The 19,385-nt window shown below is 42.1% G+C and overlaps 1 protein-coding gene across 2 annotated transcripts in view; it reads left to right on the forward strand.

Annotated features, from left to right (window-relative positions):
- The first annotated feature begins 3,199 nt into the window (after positions 1 to 3,199).
- nsmfb (NMDA receptor synaptonuclear signaling and neuronal migration factor b) overlaps positions 3,200 to 19,385 on the forward strand; it is a 35,297-nt gene continuing 19,111 nt past the window's right edge. Inside the window, exons 1-3 of one of the 2 annotated variants that reach the window (XM_034872476.1) lie at positions 3,200 to 3,556; positions 15,625 to 15,686; positions 18,109 to 18,858. In XM_034872476.1, coding sequence (XP_034728367.1) covers positions 3,486 to 3,556; positions 15,625 to 15,686; positions 18,109 to 18,858 — 883 coding nt within the window. In that variant the 5' untranslated portion in view covers positions 3,200 to 3,485. The remainder of the gene's footprint in view (positions 3,557 to 15,624; positions 15,687 to 18,108; positions 18,859 to 19,385) is intronic. The other variant, XM_034872477.1, reaches the window with a different exon arrangement.

Below are 19,385 nucleotides of genomic sequence, written 5' to 3' on the forward strand. Positions count from 1 at the left end.
ATCATGCACAATATATTTCACTCTCCAGGGAAACTAAATAAATGTTTAGCTGGGAGGAGGCCTCGGGGAAGACCCAGGACTAGGTGGAGAGATTATATCTCCAACCTGGCCTGGGAACGCCTCGGGATCCCCCCCAGTCGGAGCTGGTTGATGTGGCTCGTGAAAGGGAGGTTTGGGGTCACCTGCTGGAGCTGCTGTCCCCGCGACCCGATACCGGATAAGCGGATGAAGATGGATGGATGTGAAACTGAAGAGAGACCCTTTAATCTTACAGCTGACGTGGATGAGATACAGATTGAGATTCAACACAAAATGACAGTCAATGCTCTCTGGCACACATTTCGGAAAAATGTAATGGATTTGCTACACATCTGAACACCAAGGAGATGTGGGAACCTCCAGGCAGGGTTCTACGGATGCAGCCACTTGCTCCCTGAAACCTCTATTGGTTCCAGTTGCTGCAAGCTGCAGTGACTGTCTAATTAGAATAGAATTATGATTATTGTCACGAAAAAGATCTGTCTCTGTGATTAGATTTCAGAGACTTTATACCTGCTCACATGTAGGAGATGGGGGTGCATGGTGAAGGAGGGTGTAGAAGTTACAGACTGTCCACTTGCCTTTTCATCTTCAAATATTTCCATAAAGACTCAGATAAACTCAGTACCGCATATCCAATAAGTCATTCAAACTAAATGACGAAATATGTTGTTTGTGTTGCAATATGAGCATTTTCTGATCTGATGAGGTAGGGTTAGATTTAGGCACGTCAACTACGTTGGTCGGGAAAAGGTCCTGGCCTGGGTTCAGATAAGGAAACCTTAAGCTCATGGTTGCTGCAACCAATGCTGACCAATGGACGCCACCATGTACTTTGATAGAACATGAAGCAGATTTTGGATTTGCATGAATTTGACCAATAACAGCTAATACTCAGACGTTCGCTGTAGCTAGCACGGTGTGCTCTCGTTCTCTTAACTCTGGACATTTACAGTACAAGTTGGATCACCTGAAACCATTCAGCGGGGTCCATTTGTACAATTTGTACCATTTTTACAATTTTAATGGGTTTTTCTCTAATTTTTTTTACATTTGTCAGTTTTGGGGAATTTTTTTCCGCATTTTGTCATTTTTAATGACATTTTTCTCTCTTTTTTTTCCTAAAAAAAATGTTATTTTAACAATTGTTTTGTCTCCAAATGCAATTAAATTGACAAAAAAACACAAAGTCAGTGAAAGTATTGAACTGATAATTTATTTAACTTGTGAGGAGCGTTGTTGGGAACCAACCACATTACTTTTTTGGAAAATTTGTTTGAAAGACACCCAACTTTTTGGAAAGGGATCAAATTTGACCCAAAACCAACAGAATGGTTAAATACTGGGCTTGTCTGTAGCTGATGTCTGGCAGGTGTGTACGGCGGGAGAGGTGATGGCGAGATTATAGGCAGGTGTGCGCAGTCAGCTGGCTGGTGAAGGCATGAGGGGAAAAACGGGGGGGGGGAGAGAAAGAGAAACAACAGAGACAGGAGAAACTGAAAGGACACAGTGGAAAAACACAAAAGAAGGATTATATATCATATTCCATTACATTAGCCATTTCAACCAATGCAACCGGCTGTATTCATGAGCATTGTCTTGTGAGAAAACATTGCACATTTTATAAAAACAGAACTAGAACTAATAGAAGTTCAATTAAAGCTATATTTACATGCATTTTTTTTTTAATTTGTGTCAAGCGGGTACCTTCCCAGGCTGCTGCTACACATTTACCTGCCATGCTTTATTTGAGGAATAAGAGCCTTCTTCATCAGATTCCCAGTCACAGCTCAAGAGATTAGACAGCAGCAGGTACGTCTCATTCACCACAACTATTCCCCAATACGTCAGAAATTTTACACAGTACAGTTCCAGACCCCAAAGTCAACTGGGGAGAGTTGTACCCTCCTGTAAATGGGAATGCTGCCTGATGAGCACGGGTGGAGATTAGAATGACACGATTTTACCAAATGTCAATCAAGAACAGCACTAATTAGGCAATGTTTGTGGGGGGCCGGTGAGACTTTACATTCAAGTATTATGGTACCTTTAGAAAACGCAACACCTGAATAATCTACCTAACAGTATAACTGACATTAACATTAGAAACATTGAAAGCTGCTTACATGTAAATGCATATGTGAATAAAACTTTTAATTTTGATGCAGTTTTTTCTGATATACTATATAATCTATGTACTGTATGTAATTATGTAATTTTACTCATTTAAAATTCCGAATACAGGGCTTTTAATTGTTCTGGATACAGGGTTTTTAATTGTAGTATTTTTCACATACTGGTACTGTACTTTGACTTAACCCTCATGTTGTCCTCGGGTCAAATTTACCTGTTTTCATATATCAATGTTCTTTGTAATTACCCAAAATAACATGATTGATTCCACACAACACTCATTGGCAAGTAAAAATCTCTACTTTCCTTCATTTTGGGGTGTTATATTCGATTTTATAGCCTTTTGGAGTAAGAAACAGTGTTTTTGAAATATTATTGAGTAAAAGTTGACATATTCCAGTCTGTGATTATCCATCAACATCCATTCCTTTAATTTTAGTCTAAATAATTCCTAATTTCTGCTTTTCTAACTCAAACTATAGGTGTAATTTCCTATAAATGAGGTTCATTGACCATAAATTCCAACAATAACTGTAAAAAATAAAGTCAATAAGTTAGCCTAACATAGTGTTAAAGGACAAAAAAGTGTTGAAAACAAGGACAAAACCCTAAGAAAAGTCAAAGACATTGATAAAAGCATAAAAAAGTGTTGATTTTTTATTTGGATGGGAAGACAACACAAGGGTTAAAGGAAAGCACTGACATACTTCCACTATGTATTGGACCTAAACCAGGATGTTGTGTGGCTGCAGACCGGACTGGTAATTCAAAAATGTTAAATATAAATATATAACCATAAAGATGATTTCTGAGTGTACAGAAGAACATCTAGACCATAATGGTGTCAAATATAATACGTGCAATCTCGAGGATTATAACTGTAAAGTAAAATATGACATGTGCATGTATGAAATATGCCCTCAGAGCTTTGTTGCATGACAACTGAGGATCAACTGTAAGATTACTTCTGGACCCAAGTGTCCACACCTCCTCGCATCCAATAAACAGCCATGTAATGAGCCGTGCCATGCCGTGCGGTGCTCAGCAAGCAGCGGGCCATTTATGGTCACCGTTTCCTTCCTGGAGCTCAGTGGGAGGCGGAGAGCAGAGTAGAGCAGCTCAGTCCGTGCATCAGCGCGCCATCCCCGGGTCCATCCTCCAGCAGCGCTGCGCTCTACGCCCCGCCGGACCGTCTGGACCTGCACGGGGATGAGACATAGGAGAGCTTTCTAGTTGGATCCGGATGCGTTTCGCTCGGTGCTCAGTCTGTGGAATGGTCTGCGCTTTCTCTCCTTGCTGGTTTCCCCTTCAGCATGGGAACTGCGGTGTCCAAAAGGAAGAATCTGAGGAGCGATGCGATATCTTCCGTGGCAGCAAAAGTTAGGTGAGTGTCCGGGGAATGTGCTGGAGAGGACTCGGCGAGGCTCGGAGACTCATTACAGTAACAATAGAGGAAGATTAGATGCTGTTATTCCCACATGCACAGTCCTGTTTGCGCAATTCCTTTTTAAGCTTCATTTAATCCTATCTCAAATCTGAAATGGATGTTTTTTCTTCTCTCTCAATCCAAATTAAGTATGGATTGTGCAAAACATCTTCCGGACGTTGAAGCTGGGATTGGACACCTTTCATTCGTCTCAAAGCAAACCTTTTATAAGCTCTTTCTCTCCTTTGTTTGAATTTATTATGCACTTTACGTTTGGGTTAATTTTGCAATGCATGTGTCCGCATTAGAAGCTTAAAATGATGATTATACTTTTAAATGAAACTGGCTATTGAGATGAAAAAAGGTGCAATCAGCTGAAAGCTGAACGATGTTTAGTCTGACATCTTTGTGAAGTCCACGTTTGTGGTTTGGACTGTTAAAAAAAAGAAAGAAAGCTGGACATTTGAAGATGTCACATTGGACTCTGGGAACCTCAGATGGAATTCTTTGAGCCCTAAAGATGATTGATCTGGAGACTAATCCATAGCAGAAAGGGCTGTCCCTAACGATTATTTTAGTCATTGATTAATCGAACGATTGATTTGCATTTTAGGCTGTTCTAATGATTTTTGAACTGAACTTTGGACAATCAGTAAGTACTACGTAGTGTATTAGTATGTACTAAGTACTAGACATACAATTTAAAATCACTATGACATGGATTCATTTCATCACTGGAGTAATATGCAGTAAATATAATCACTGGCAAATGTGTTTTTAGATCAGTGTGGGGCAAGAAAAACAAGCGTGTGTGTGTGTGTGTGTGTGTGTGTGTGTGTGTGTGTCTGTGTGTGTGTGGTAGAGTGAGTGAGAGAGTAACAGTGATTATCATCTCTCCTAATTTCTCGGCAGCAACTCAGCGCACGGCAGATAGTGTGGGACAGAAGGTGGAGGACATAAACAAAAAAAAACCTCCGGTTAATTATTATTATTAATTATGTAATAATGTATACGTCATTTGTCCCGCAAGGGGAAGCTACAGTTTACACTCTGTTGTTATTACACACATTACACACAGGTCTGAGTTACACACACATGCTCAGGACCTATACATGCACTGATGGAGAGATGTCAGAGTGAGCACAGAGTTGTTTCCTCTCTACTCCTCTGGATGGAAACATAATGTTGTAGGTTTTATGGTTATATTCTACATAAATTCCCCACATACACACACACACACACACACACACACGCGCACTGGCCCTGCTATTCACCAAAAGAGATCAACACTCACACCAAAGCACAAGTGCTTATGTCCGTGCTTATGTTATCTGCCATCTTCCTCTGTTCCAATGCGTCGGTGCCCATCATGCAAATCGACATATTTTTGTAATCGATGACATTAATCAATTGTCCCAGCCCATCATTACTTGCAGCATTTTATCACATTTGATAACTTATACTTAGTTGTTGTACATATCCCTTTACATTTCACATGTTCTGAAATGCACCGTATATGATTTGTCCTGCTGTTTTATGTATTTCCTTGGCTTCAGTGACGTCCAGCTGGGCTCACTGGACTTTGACAAAATCGAATGACATTTAACTGTGAATGCATGAGTCATGCCCTGTAACGTCTTTCTGTCATGGGTGTCGGATCAGGCTGTTCTCGGTCCGAAGGGTGCCGGATGACTACTGATCTGTGGTTGGAGACACGCTCCGTGTTGTTAATTTGCTGACCTCAGAAGCCACAACGCAGACCAATGAAACACTTCTGCTCTCTGTCGTGCATACACCTTCATTCTGATCCTGTGCATGCACATACCGAATGCTTAAGTGCTCAACATATTACTTTTCCATCTACTTCCACAGTCTCCACTACACTTCCTTATGCACACCTTCCCCAACTCTATTTGTCTCTGTCTTCCTTTTGCTGTTTATCTGTTTATCACCTTGCTATCCATCTCTCTCCCTGCCTTTTTGTCACCTCGCAGGCTTAACTCTCCATAAATCGCAGCCAGCTTCCCAGACACATGTGGACCGCGGCCAAGGCGACAGCGCTTGTACACATTTCCTGCATTATCAGCGACGGTGAGCCACACTCCAGTTGACAAGGAGTTTAATTGCTCTCCGTGAACGATAGCACTTCCCCTGAATCCTGTCTGAGCAGAGCCGGGATCAGTGGTGTCTCGATCTGATCTGAGCTTATCTGTTGGGCAGTGAATGCACATTGAATGAATAAACATGCAGTTTCACCTCTCTAACACAACTTACCCTATATGTCTTTGTGAGGGAGTGTAAAGAGTATTGCAGGGGAGGGGGTATACATAAAGTGAGCTGGTTTAGTAGGATCCTCTTGTCGCAGCACTCCTTTTGACCCTGTACCTCACACAGTGTCACTCCGTGAACTGTTTCACTTGAGAACACTGCAGAGATCAATAGCCAGCACTTGGTAATATAGCTGCAGGTTGACTGCGGATGCAGTACTCAGGTTTGATTGCCACTCCGACGAGCACTTTGGTTTACGCATACTGATGTCTCTTAAAACCTCTGAAAGGAAGATTTTAGATCTAATCTACTGTATATCCACACAGTACCATCTAGACTCCAGAAGATTTCCATGACGGGAGGGAGAGTGGCCAAGCTAGATCAATGGATCCCAGTGCTACCTTTGACACTGATGATGTAGCAAATACATATTCATAAGCCTTGATGGACCAGAGCTGCCCTTATCATGAGCCTTCTGGGCCTCCAAGGGTAAGAGGAGACACAGTTGGTCAGGTGCCTAAATGATTGGCAGGCATCGGCTAAAGACACATAAAGGGAAATGTTTTCCTGATGTGAAGGACAGAGCGTGTTGCATGCTGTATACAGTTTGTTAAACCCCTAGAAGCATATATGATTTGTGATATTGGCCTATATAAATATGGGACAACTGTCTGTGCTCACTGCCAACATTCCCTTCTGTGACATCAGCGGACGCAGAAAAGCTACAATTTTTCTCTGAATTACGGCCTGTAAAACATATAAAATCATATTTCCTTTCGAATCATCATTTCCATGAAACAGAAGCAAAATCTCAGAACTAAACTCAACCTGCAAGCTACTGTTTAATCGTGTTTGTCCAAATGAAAGCGTGGAGTAGATGTGGTTTTTGGTTGAGAATTATGTCTGCATGACTCCTGAACAGCAGGGAGCTCTCTGTCGTGAGAAAGCACTGTTCCCTCGTTACTGTCATCCCTTTGCTTTGCAAACATTAGTGTACTGTGTAGTGTTGACTGACGAATCCTTGCAGGCTTTCATCAAACTAGTTGGGGTTACAATCTTTAAATAATACCCTGGGCTGTTGACAGCATGTGATTTGGTGTTAGCATTCGGAAATTGTTGGGATTCAGGTGTGAAGCGGGTCTGCCTTGCTGCTGTGCATCCCTCATTATCTCTCTCTGGCTTTAAATTGTCATTAACCTGAAAATAAACATGGGATTTATAACTTTCAGTACAGCCAGGCCATCTGGCTATTCCCCATTATGTATTTGTTTGCAGAGTTGGGCTCGTTCAGGAGAATGGGATAAAGAAGGATGATGCCAAGGTAAATCTGCATTTTAAAATTTGATGATTTAAAATTCGTTGTCTTTTTCATATTGGTCCACTGGTTCTGTTTTTATACAGCTAAGGATTGTGCGAAGGTTAACTGTGTGTTTTTCATTTTGAAGGGAAGTTGAGGCAAAACAATAGTATTTCATGCACTGTGCTTGAAGCACTTAGTGATGGCCCAAAGGTCCTCTCTGTCTCATTGAGGACAAATCTTCGTAGAACAGCACACCAAGACCACATGATATAAAAGATTACAACCACTTCAGAGCTACTGTTGCCTTTTAATATTGCAAGAATATTTGAGTCACTTTTCAAAGGAATTGCACAGCATAACAGCTATCAGACATTAATAGATTCCACTTTAGTGAAAATGTGATTTCATGGCCTCTTTCCCACAAGACCGTGTGACCAGCAGTGTCTTCGGCCCTGAACAGATGAGCTCTAGCCACAATTAGCTGGCAATTAGCACTATGACACCTGTAAAACATAAACCTGTCACATTCACTGGTGGACAACCATAACTCCGAATTTAAAGACCAAATATGGCACAATAATTTAAAATTTAGATGATATGTTGTGTCCTAAAATGATATCATGGTTTCTTGGTTTTATTACAGTACACCTTTATTATTTGATGCAAAAAACGATGCCAAAAGTCTCATGCTGAGCCCCTGAGCCGCAGCAGGGAGGGTATAATGAGTAAAATGGCCTAATAAGCCCAGTATGGCCAGGAGTTACGTTAACTTTACAGTTAGGTTCTAAAGAGTTCTGACAAGATCTTCCTTCATTATTACTCCATCCACTCTCTGCAATGCACCACAGCCCAACTACCACCATCTTGACAGGGACAGTACAGAAACGTAGGTACTTCAGTGTTCTCAGGGTCAAATTTAGCAATATTACACAAGAGGGTGGGATTTAACTACATTATGGGCATGACAGTGATACAGCTTAGACTGAGGCGTCTGAAATCAGATTACACTAGTGCAATATTGAGATCATGCAAAGGTTGCCCACAATATAAAATCTGTGTTAATAAAAGCTAGATTGTGGAGAGGATTCTGTTACTGTGGAAAGAGCAAGGAGAGGATTTCTAGTCCTTCCTTGTTCCTAGTCAGCCAGCTAACTTAAGATAACGTTAGCTTTGTAGAGAGTGTTGGAAGACCGCTTTGCTAGCTCAATTTGCTAAATGTAGTTTGTATACAGTACGTCTACGAACTTCACATGTATCGGCTATTTTTAGCATTGCTCCATGTCAGCGGCACAGCTGATGTGATCCAAACATTTCCAGTAGCAGTGAACTCGAGAGCGTTATAAATATTGGATGTTGGAGGGTTTATGTTTGGTCCACTGTGGTTCCTGATTTAGTTCATGAATACAAACGTTTCAAAAACTATTTTTGATTTGACATGGAACTGGCGGGCTAATATTTTTAGTGATCATGCTTATTTGAGCACTTAAATGTCTTGTTGACCAATCAGATTTCCTGTTGGAATATACTTGTTGTATTGAGTTTTCTCTGGTGTGCTCAGTGTAGTGCAATCTTCATGAGCAGCATTTCAAATTGCACAACTTTTAATTGTTTTTATGGTCATTTCATTCCTTATTCAATAGCCGGCAGGAAATGAGGGGAGAGGGATCAGAAACAACCCAAATCTAACCAGCTGGACGCGGCCTAGCACTTCCCCTAGACCCACGGGTGCACTGGCTTTCTGATTTCACTGTAAGCAGCTTTGTTAGGTGGGTGACTAAAATAATGTATATAATTTGGTCTAAAAACCTTCTGGTATCACTCAGCCTGGTGAAGACAAGTCTGTCTGCCTGCTGTCCCTTTATCTCCTCAGTGGGTTGCTGTTGACAAGGCAGTTCCTGACAGTGATGCTCAGAGTGGGTGTGAATTGAAAGGATCAACGTTTGAGTAGCACTTACATGCTGCTCATGTCCTGTGTCTGATGTGAATTCCCAGTGTGGACATGGTCACTGATGGTAGAGAGCAGCTCTCAGTCTAAGAGGTGAATGTTTGTTCCTACCCTCACCTATGGTCCTGAAGGCTGGGTCATGACCGAAAGAACAAGATCCAGGGTACAAGCGGCCGAAATGGATTTTCTTTGGAGGGGGGCTGGTGTCTCCCTTAGAGAGCATGATAAGCTTAGTCATCCGTAAGGAAGTAGTACTCTATGGAGTAGAGTTGGGGCTTCCTTCTGTGAAAAAGAGCCAGCTGAGATGGTTTGGGCATCTGGTAAGAATGCCCCCAGGACCCTTCCCTAGGGAGGTGTTCCAGGCAACTGGAAGGAGGACTCAGGGGAAGACCCAGGACTAGGATGGATGGATGGCCTATGGATGAACCCACTTACAGCCTTTGGGGAATTATGTGTAATTACCTTAATCATGGCCTTTGTTGTTAGTGGACTGTAGTACAGCAAGTGTCTCATATTGAAGTCATCTGTGACACAGACCAGACTTGTGCTGTATGAATCTGAAGAAGTCAGGTCAATGGTATTTATATAGCCTAATAGAAGCTTTACAATCTGTACAGCATAGAACGCCCTCTGTCCTTAGACATATTTACAGATAAGGAATGTAAATTAAAATGTAACCACTGGAATCCATTGAATTGACAGTCGAAGTCAAAGTCTTTGACACACCAACCAGACTTCATAGAATTAAAAGCAGTAAAGGCCGACCGTGACGTTGCTTCACATCCCCTCATGTCGCCTGTGTCTTGGTCAAAAAGTTGCACTTGAACACACCGCCATGACAACAGTGGAGGACCAACTACCACCTACTGTACCTTTTGCACCTTTGTGAAAAGGAATCAAAACACTATGTATGTACAGTAGTCTGTAAAATATATATATATTTTTTTTATAATTAAAAATAGAATAAGTATGTGTGAAGTGTTCTACATTCAATTTTATGGTATCAATTCATAACAAGAATGATCTTGACACACTTTACAGATAGAGTAGGTCTAGACCACACTCTATAATTTAGAAGGACCCAACAGTTCTAGTAGTTCCTTCCAGAGCAGGCAACAGTGCAACATCTAATATTCCTATTGTGTTTTATCATTGCAGTGGTATATTTAATTCCAATTAGGGTCTTAAATATAAGCCCCTCTTTTGTTTGTCTTTGATTTTCAATCTGAGTTGATAGACAGACACCGTGGTTATTAGACTATGAGTGGGTGACTGACCCAGTGGAAGCACAGAGGAGTGCATAGCACTGTACCTCTGATTATTAATATCAGAATTGGGTTGTCATGGTATGTGGCTGATAATAGACTCGGCCATATTTTTTGATATGAGAACGGCTTATATTTTCCCAGAATGCACTCCAGTTGTCTATGTAGGTCATTAGCTGGTCACCACACTGACAACCAGCGGTGGAAGGATGACATGCGGCTGTACATCATCAGGTTTGGAAGGGGTCCAAAGAAAACTACTGAGTCCGACATTTCTATATCACCCGCTCTGGCCCCAGGGACACACACAACCGCTGTCGGCGGAGTGGCCAATTTCAGGTTCCTCAGTATAGAGCTCCCAATAACCAGAGTTGGCTTCTCAGCCGGTGTGTTAGTAAATCAGGAGAAACTGTTAGAAAGGCAAAGATGTTGGCGGCCAGCCACAGGCTCCGATTTGGAGCCACCACCACCGTGTGTGCTCCCAGGTTTGAAGCTAGCGCTACGCTTCTTTTGGAAATTCACTCAGTCTCCCGGCTGCTCGGGGTTGTTTGTTAATCTTTACAGTGTCTTTTTATACTTTTCTTTTATCGCTTGCTGCTTCAACATTCTGAATTTCCCTGTGGAGATATTACTGTTATAAAGGATTTTGAAGCTTGAATCTTAAACCTAGCCAAACTAACGTTTGAAAACAGCACACATTTTTGTAAAGCTAAATACGTCTTTTAGCTGTTTAAATCGCTGATGTTAGCAAATGAACACATTAATCAATTATGCAAATATAACTTTACATCCATCAACCCAACTTAGAAATGTATAGCATTGGTGCAACTTGTAATGTGCAATCTTTAGTTATGCAGCATCTTTGGGATCTGCTACTTTGACAAATCCAGCCCTCTAAATCTACTACAGCTACATCTGCACATGCATCTTCCATAGCTTGTAAAAGATGTATGGGGATTGCTCTCATAGACTTTACGACTCCGGGCAGAAAAAATGGGTTGGACCATGGTTGAGCACAGGGTCAACCAAAGTGGCCCGAACCTCATCAGAGGCCAAGGCTGTCCTTGGACTTGCTACCCCTCTCCTCCCCTCTTCCTCCCACTCCCCTTTTATGCCTCACTTCCTGTGGCCCTTTGATTGCTAAAGCTCTGATTGCTCATTGAAAAATTGAGTGACATGTGAGAAGTCAGAGTGGACAGTCGGAATGCTAAGTTTAGCATTTCTAATGGCTTTGTGTTGCATGTGAACACGAAATGTTATTTATTAGCATCGTGCCAAATGTAGAGAATTGTCTGGAGTGTCCGGTTTAGAGCTGCAGTCAGTGTGTAGCAGGACATGTTGGAATTTAGTATAATGGCTGCAGGGGTTTGGGACATGAGTGAGTATCAGTGTTAGTGTCCAAACAGTATAATTCCAAGGCTTTATGTATAATACATAAGGAAATGAGACTCAATTTGCATTTCTCTCTAATAACACATTTATTTTCCTCATGAAGATTTCTTGGTTTGACACCCTCAATGGCCAGAGAGATATTGTTACTCAATTATGCAACTTAAGATCTCTAGCTTTCAGATAAGCAAGATGTGACATACTGTATGATTCAGTGCAATATTTTCCTTTAATATTGACAGATGTCCTTAACTTTGGTTTTGGTTCTGCAAGATTATTCATGTATAAAACCTAATCCCACACAGAAATCTTTTGTTCAATAGTCCAGAGGGCAACGTCAGTTAGATTTAATAACAGCAACTATGTGTGCTATAACTACTCCCTGTTACTGTTAGAAGCAGGCAGGTGAGCAGGAAGATGGGGGGCAGTACCCCCTCTTGATCTGACTAATTATGGTCTGTATCACTGATTGCCCCCAGTTAGCGAATGAAACATGGAGGGCACAGCAGGCTGGAAACAAACCTCCATCAGCTGGGCTGCACTTATCTCGCTGTCGTAGGGAAACATTCAGTGACAGATTACGTGATGACACAGCGGCACTTAAAGAGACATAGCTGCTATATGCGTGCAATGTAATGCTTACATGACATATTTTGGCTGATTATTGAACATCAGTTTTGCCTTGGGGGTGGCAAACCGAACCGAAGGGTTGCTGGTTCAAGTCCACATACGGACCAAAACGTGGTGGTGGACTGGTAGCTGGAGAGGTGCCAGTTCACCTTTTGGGCACTGCCAAGGTGCTCTTGTGCAAGGCACCAAACCCCCAACTGTTTGGGGCTCCTTTCTATGGGCAGCCTGTGTGTAATAACAACAGTGTAAATTGTAATTTCCCCTTGTGGGACCAATGAAAGATACTTTAATAAAGTATACATTATTAAAGGCTACATTAATTTCTACATTCAAAAGAACATCTGGGACCACCATTAAGAGGTTATCAAGTCATAGAGCATGACATGAGAGGACGCTGGTGCCGCTTCTCCGTCTGCTATTGGCTCTTGTGTTCCTGTTTGTGTGTGTTTGCTGTATCCCTACCTCTGGACCGCCTCTCTGTATTTTCATACACCTATTCTCCATTCTTTTGCAAATACGCTCACTGTCCCCCCTCACCTGCAACACCCCCCTCCACCACAGACCACATGCCTAACTAACCGGTACAACCTCAGAACTCCCCTCAGTGTCACTGTTTGAATTTCTCGCCTTCAAAAGGTCTTTCCTCCATGACAGTCATGCTCATTTACCAGCCACCTACACCAAATCCCTCCTTCTTCTCTGATTTTACTAAACTCCTCACACTATGTATGTATGTATGATGTAGGTATGAACACTGTAATTTCCATTTCTATGGAGGAAATAAACTAGACTTGACTTGACTTGACTTGACCCACCAACCAGACGACATCCCCTTTTAAATCTCACCACCCATCTATTCCTATGTTCACATTCTACATAATAATGCATTCATCAGGTCTTCAGAGGTCATATTGTTGTGGCATTGTCCTTGCTATTGAATGGTTTCTTTAGTGAGTAGCCCTGTAATAAGGCTTGCACTGAATTATCCCTCAACCTTATATTAGGGCTCGGCAATCATTCCATAGTACCATTTGTACCATTTACAATTATAGAGCTGTGGAAAGGCTGCAGAAACCATAGCAACTCCATCCCCCACCACACCACTCCTACACACGCACACGCATACACATGCACACAAATGCGTGTAAACGACACACAACACAAACACACAGACAGAACTACCACCCCCAGGCTTAATGCATGTCATGACTTGAAGAAGACATACTTTATTAATAATACATTTCATTGTTTTTTGTATTCTGGGTAGAAATGTGTATGAGTGAGGTATGTTTGTCTGCTTGTGTGTGAATGTGCATGTATTTTATTTCTTATTTTAACGTTGCGAATTGGATTGATCCAACAAAGCATGAAGAGTTTTATAAAGCAAATTTCATTGATTAAAGCAGCAGTGCCGTGGAATTGAAGACTTGATGAGACTTTTCCATAGGCATGGAAAAGTCTCATCATGCCTATGGAATCAAGGATGGATCAAGTCTTTAAGAGTAAACGAGGACTGAATATACAGTAGTTGAGTCCTTCTTTGCTTGTGTTTTGACTTTCCTTTTCTCTCAGCATGGCAGATGGAATATTTTGTGAAAGTAAGAAGATAGATCAGGAATGCATTTTCTTCCGAGGACCCTCCTCCTCCTCTTCCTCCTCCTCCTCCTCCTCCTCCTCCTCCTCCTCCTGCTCGCAGCATATAGGCCACAGCAACAACAAAGCTACCTTTCAACAGGGCCCCCAAAGAGTCAAGCATGTGCCCATGTGTGTGGCCTATTTCCCTGCACGATACAGTCTGACCGTGTCTGTGTGTGTGTTTGTGTGTGCGCCTGTGTGTGTGTGTGTGTGTGTATGTGTGTGTGCGTGCACAGGTAGCAGGGATGTCAGAGTGAGTGGGAGGAGAGTGATTATTTAGGCTTTACTGTTTCTTTATAGCTGTGTGTGGCATAGACCTTGTATGGTGTGTTTATAATGAGCCAGTGGGTCTTTCAGCAGTGGAATCTGTATCTAAATATGAAACAAAATGATACATATTACAGTAGAACAGCTGGTTATTACTTATCTTGTGTGATCAACAGTGAGCAGTGAGCTTGGTGATCAATATTTAAAGATAAGTTGAACTGAAACTGGATTGCTCGTCAGTCTTTGTAAGGAAATATTCATGAGTCAAATCCCTTGCAACCTGTGTACAAACCCAGTTTACACTTCTGGCAGATATAAAGGACGATTGACCCCATTATGTGCTGAAGGAGGTGTTGAATAAATGGAGCGAGGTCTGAAGGCTGTTGGCTCTTTTAGAGATGGTACATGGGTTTAACCCGATGATCCGGATGGTGAACCATTGGAAACTGTTGAAGAAAGGGCATTTTCCTTTAAAGTGGTGTTTTTTTACATGGATTCCGATGCAGTCACTACCTAGCTTTTTTTGTAACCGGTAGGCCGCCAACAACGTGATCTTCACCTATTCAACTGACTTTACGACATTTCTGGCATTATTACAGACGTGTTAACACACCCCGGACAGTGTCTGTTTGCATGAACGGGGTAAACACTGGAATGGATATTTGTCGTTATTATAAATGAATAGGAAACAGGAAAACTGATGTATGGATCTGCCATCTAGATTCATGTATTAATCAAAAGTACTTTTGTTTTAGTTCAAAAAGGGTTTGATGCTTCATAAATTTGATTTAGTTTTTATTTATTTGTCACACATACAATGAAACCTGGCTAAAGGCAGCAGCTTTGCTGAGAGCATTAGTCCTCTCATTATGTGTTAAATACTAAAAAGAGTCTTGCAACATAGACATTCTGCACAACATGCCAGTGTACAGAACTAGTCCAATATGTCAGTTTTCATAACGTGTATAGGTGCCTGCATTTATTTCTTGGCTTTATGGCTGGCTCATGTGATGTCCCAGTTATAGGACCTTAGCTGTGCAGGGGAGGCAAGCTGTAGCTTCAAGCTGTCACTACACTGTATATAAGAACACGCTGTTACAGAGTGTGGAGTCAGCACACTCTTACAGAATGCTGTGGTGGTGCAGTCTAACTGACTGGTAGCATGTAATGGCAGTCACCTATGAAAAGGCCTCGCTGATGAAAAGCCGGGGTAGGCTGTTCATGTGGAGAGAATCATGACTCTCTGTAAGTCACTTCTCTGTGATTGACCATAGCAGCTGTGCCGAATGACTTAGGTCTAAATTCTGCACTTGTTTTGTCTCTACAGAGCAGCCAGAGCATTTGGAGAATGCCTGTCCAATACCAATCCAGAGAACTGCAACGGAGCAGGTAGGGGAATCATTAAAATCATTATCTAACATAACACTGAACACCAACAAGGGACAGCAAAAAAGGAGTCCAACAAAGTCCTACACCATTCAGTACTCTATTTCTCATGCTCAATGCAGTAGAATGTGTTATTTTAAAAATGCAGGGTTAGCTGGAGGAAAAACTTAACCTGACAACGCCAGAGCAAATGTGAGATTGTCTTAAACCTCTATGTACATCTTTGATTTCTGAGGGGTGTTATCACCGATTGCAGAGCAAAAATGCCTCTGGACACAATTGGATAGACCTACAACCAATCATAGCAATCAAACGTGAGACGTAGCATTGAACAGACGGACAAGTGTTAACCGACTAAACCGAGTCAACATGTTTGTGAAGGGTGAGGGTTGCCATTTCAGAATTTAAAATGTGTACTTGAATGGAAAGTTCCACAGCTGCAGCCATCTTGGTTGTTTTTTTCAAAAGTGCCTCCAAGCAACCCTCTTTCCTAAACTAGTTTCATCATGGCAGTGAGTTAAGACCCCCTCTAAAACAATGCCCTATGATTGAAGGGTCGAGCGGAGTCTCTCTGAAAAGTAGAAGGACTTTTGCCTTCTGTCATTTATAGAGCTTCTGATCCATCAACACAGAGCCACTCTCAGTCTTTCATCAGGAAAAATCGTTATTGCTGTCAATTTTTACTCTGCTGAAGTAGTAGTAGCAGGGACTTTGTCATCATTCAGCCTTTTCTCATGAACCATATTGACTCTGGTTAAGCACTGTTATTCGTGGGTCATAAAACAGAGCTGGGAGCTTCACAGGGAAAACCAAAGACTTTCACACAGGAAATGCATGTTGGTTCCACGGGACTGTTTTAGGCCAAACCATGCATTCAAACACAGTAGGTGTGTTATAAGTAAAACAATATGCGTGGTCCTTATATAGGCAAGGCAAGGCAGCTTTATTTGTATAGCACATTTCAGCAACAGGGCATTTCAAAGTGCTTTACATAAAATCAGTTAAACAGATAAAACACAAGTACAAACAGTTAAAAATCATAAGCATCAAAAAACGATAAAACACATGAATAGACAGTTAAAAACAAAATAGGAGTTTTTAAACTGGAGACTACCTTTCACACTTAATAGTCCATGTTAGTGCTATCCTTCGTGATCACCTCAGTGTCACTACCTTTCACAACTCTATTTTTAGAGACGTTACTTTTCGTCTCTGACTCTTCTTCACACTAATTAAGCCAATATAGTGCTGCCATTCATGTCTATCTCGACACTACACATTCACACTTTTTCTTTAAAGTGCTACCACTTGAGTCTGGCTCTCTTTGTTTTATTTTTATTAATTATCTGACTTTCTCTGTATTAATTATCTGACTTTCTCTGACTTTCTCTGTATTACTTATCTGACTATCTCTGACTTTCTCTGTAATAACATTAGGACACATAAAACACAAGAATAAAATAGACACATTAGTGTCTACTTGATATGAACACATCTGTTTTAAGAGTGCATGATCTATTTACTAAACTTAACTAGGTGCCTAAACTTAACTGTCGTCACCCATGACGCTCACTTTTTTGTTGCAAACTTAACTGTAATTTCCGACAAAACTACCAGCAGCTCGCATTGCCATTTACCCGGCTCAAAGTTCCATTTTATCTGGTGACTACTACTAACTACCGCTAATATGACAGAGCTCTGTAGCTGGCGACACAGAGCTCTCTTGCTGCTAAACACAACCAAAAACCTACACTCTGCGTCACTGAGCTCTGTAGCCGGTGTCACATGACCAGCTGGCGGTCGCCTAGTTTTCGCAGGATATCATACGTAATAGTCTGCATACATTTTTGTGCTATATCATACAGACCCGTTAATAGAGCACTTTTGCAGCATTAGCACACAGGCGGCATGGGTTGACTTTGCTGTCCCACTTTCTGGTGTGACACAGGCTCTATAGCTACCCATATACCCAAAGAATCATATCCAAAATAATAAAACTGCAATCTAACTACATAAAATGTCACTTAAACACATCTAAAGGAATTCAGAAGGGTTGGAATGTAAATATAACAATAATTGGCCCTATTTTTGTAGTTTAGTTCAGTTTAGCTCTGTTCCACACACTGCATAGATAGCATGAAGAAACACTTCCTGGCCTGCAGCATTAAAGATGCTTACTCTGTGAGAAGGAGAATATTTTCTTCAATGACCCTGCAGGTGGAAAGGGCCAAAGCCCCTTGTGCATTGTACTAACTCATCCTGCTCTTTTCTTACACTCAGCCACCTCTCTGCTTTCCCTTCTCCTTCTCCCGAAAGCTGTGCTGGCTCACAAATGGTTACCATTCTGCTGCCAAAGCAATACATGTATAAAGTACAGAGCACATGATTTATTGAAACTTTTCTGCTTCTTTCCCTCTATCACCAGATCATCTATTGTCTAACACCTTCCCTAACCAGAACTGCGACTCTCCAGTCGTCATCCACTTGCATAACAACAGTCTGACACCACAGAGCCACTGTTTGCCCATATCGAAACCCCAAAAGTCCAGCCAATCCAATCCCTGTGCTCATCTCCAGTCTCCGCCTAAGCTTAACACCCTCCAGGCCCCTTTGGGCCCCTCTAAACGTCAACTCTCGGTGGAGCGCAGCCTCTCCATAGAGGACCCACCAGGTGCCAGGGGTCAAGAGGGGAGCGTGGTGGTGAAGCCAGCGAGGGTGTATACAATCACAAGGGAAGGAGAGATGACCCTTGTGGGTCGTGGCAGCGAGGAGAGCCTGGAGCTGGACGTGCTGAAGTCTCAGTCCCAGGCTCCTGCCTCTGCTCACCACAACCTGTCCTGCACCAGCCAGCCGTCCGCCACAGCTGCCTGCAGTAGCCATCATCATAGTAGCCATCACCGCAGCAACTATCACCATGCCCACCAACATCACGGAGGCCCGCCGTCATCATCACAGCCACTCCAGAGCTCTGGGAGCGCCAACAACATCCGGGACTGGGGGATGAGGAGAGGGGGGTCGCGGGATGAATATACCCCAGACTGCGTGGCCTGCATTCGGGCTCCGTGTCAAAGCCAGCGCTCCCTGGACCTGGATACCTCACCGCAGGATGGAAGGAAGCCCCGCAAGAAACTGGAGAGGATGTACAGCGAGGACAGAGCGTCTAATGATGAAAGGGGTAAAGACAGATGGATGGGAATATACAGCACATACAAGATTTATATACATACCTATACATATGCAGAGATTTATAAAAAGGCTAAACTATAGAAAAACAGCCGCTTAAAATCATAGAAATAAAATGAAAAGAAAGGTCATTGGGATCCCAGCCATTTTAATGTGTACTGTTGCCATGGCAGTGGACGAACTCCGACATGCAAGACAACATAGTAGTGTAGTAATAATATTACCAGTCAGAGAGCCAGCCGCTAAATGAGTCAAATTAAGTTAATGCTTCACGTACACAAAGCACATTGCTATCACCAGATGAGTGACGTCCTTCTTTGGCTCCGTCTCTGTCCCCTCTGATTCGGAGAGCGTCTCCGGAGCCTCTTGGAGTCGTTCTCCTCCCAGCAGGCTGCAAAACACTTTACTTGATGTGTTTTATCAACAGGAGAATTAACATCAAGCTCTATTTTGTTTTTATAATAATCAAATGACCACTAAAACTAATTGAATGGCCTTTCTATCATTTTTATTTTAAAG

The sequence above is a fragment of the Etheostoma cragini genome, chromosome 5, assembly GCF_013103735.1.
Source record: "Etheostoma cragini isolate CJK2018 chromosome 5, CSU_Ecrag_1.0, whole genome shotgun sequence".
NCBI classification, from domain to species: domain Eukaryota; kingdom Metazoa; phylum Chordata; class Actinopteri; order Perciformes; family Percidae; genus Etheostoma; species Etheostoma cragini.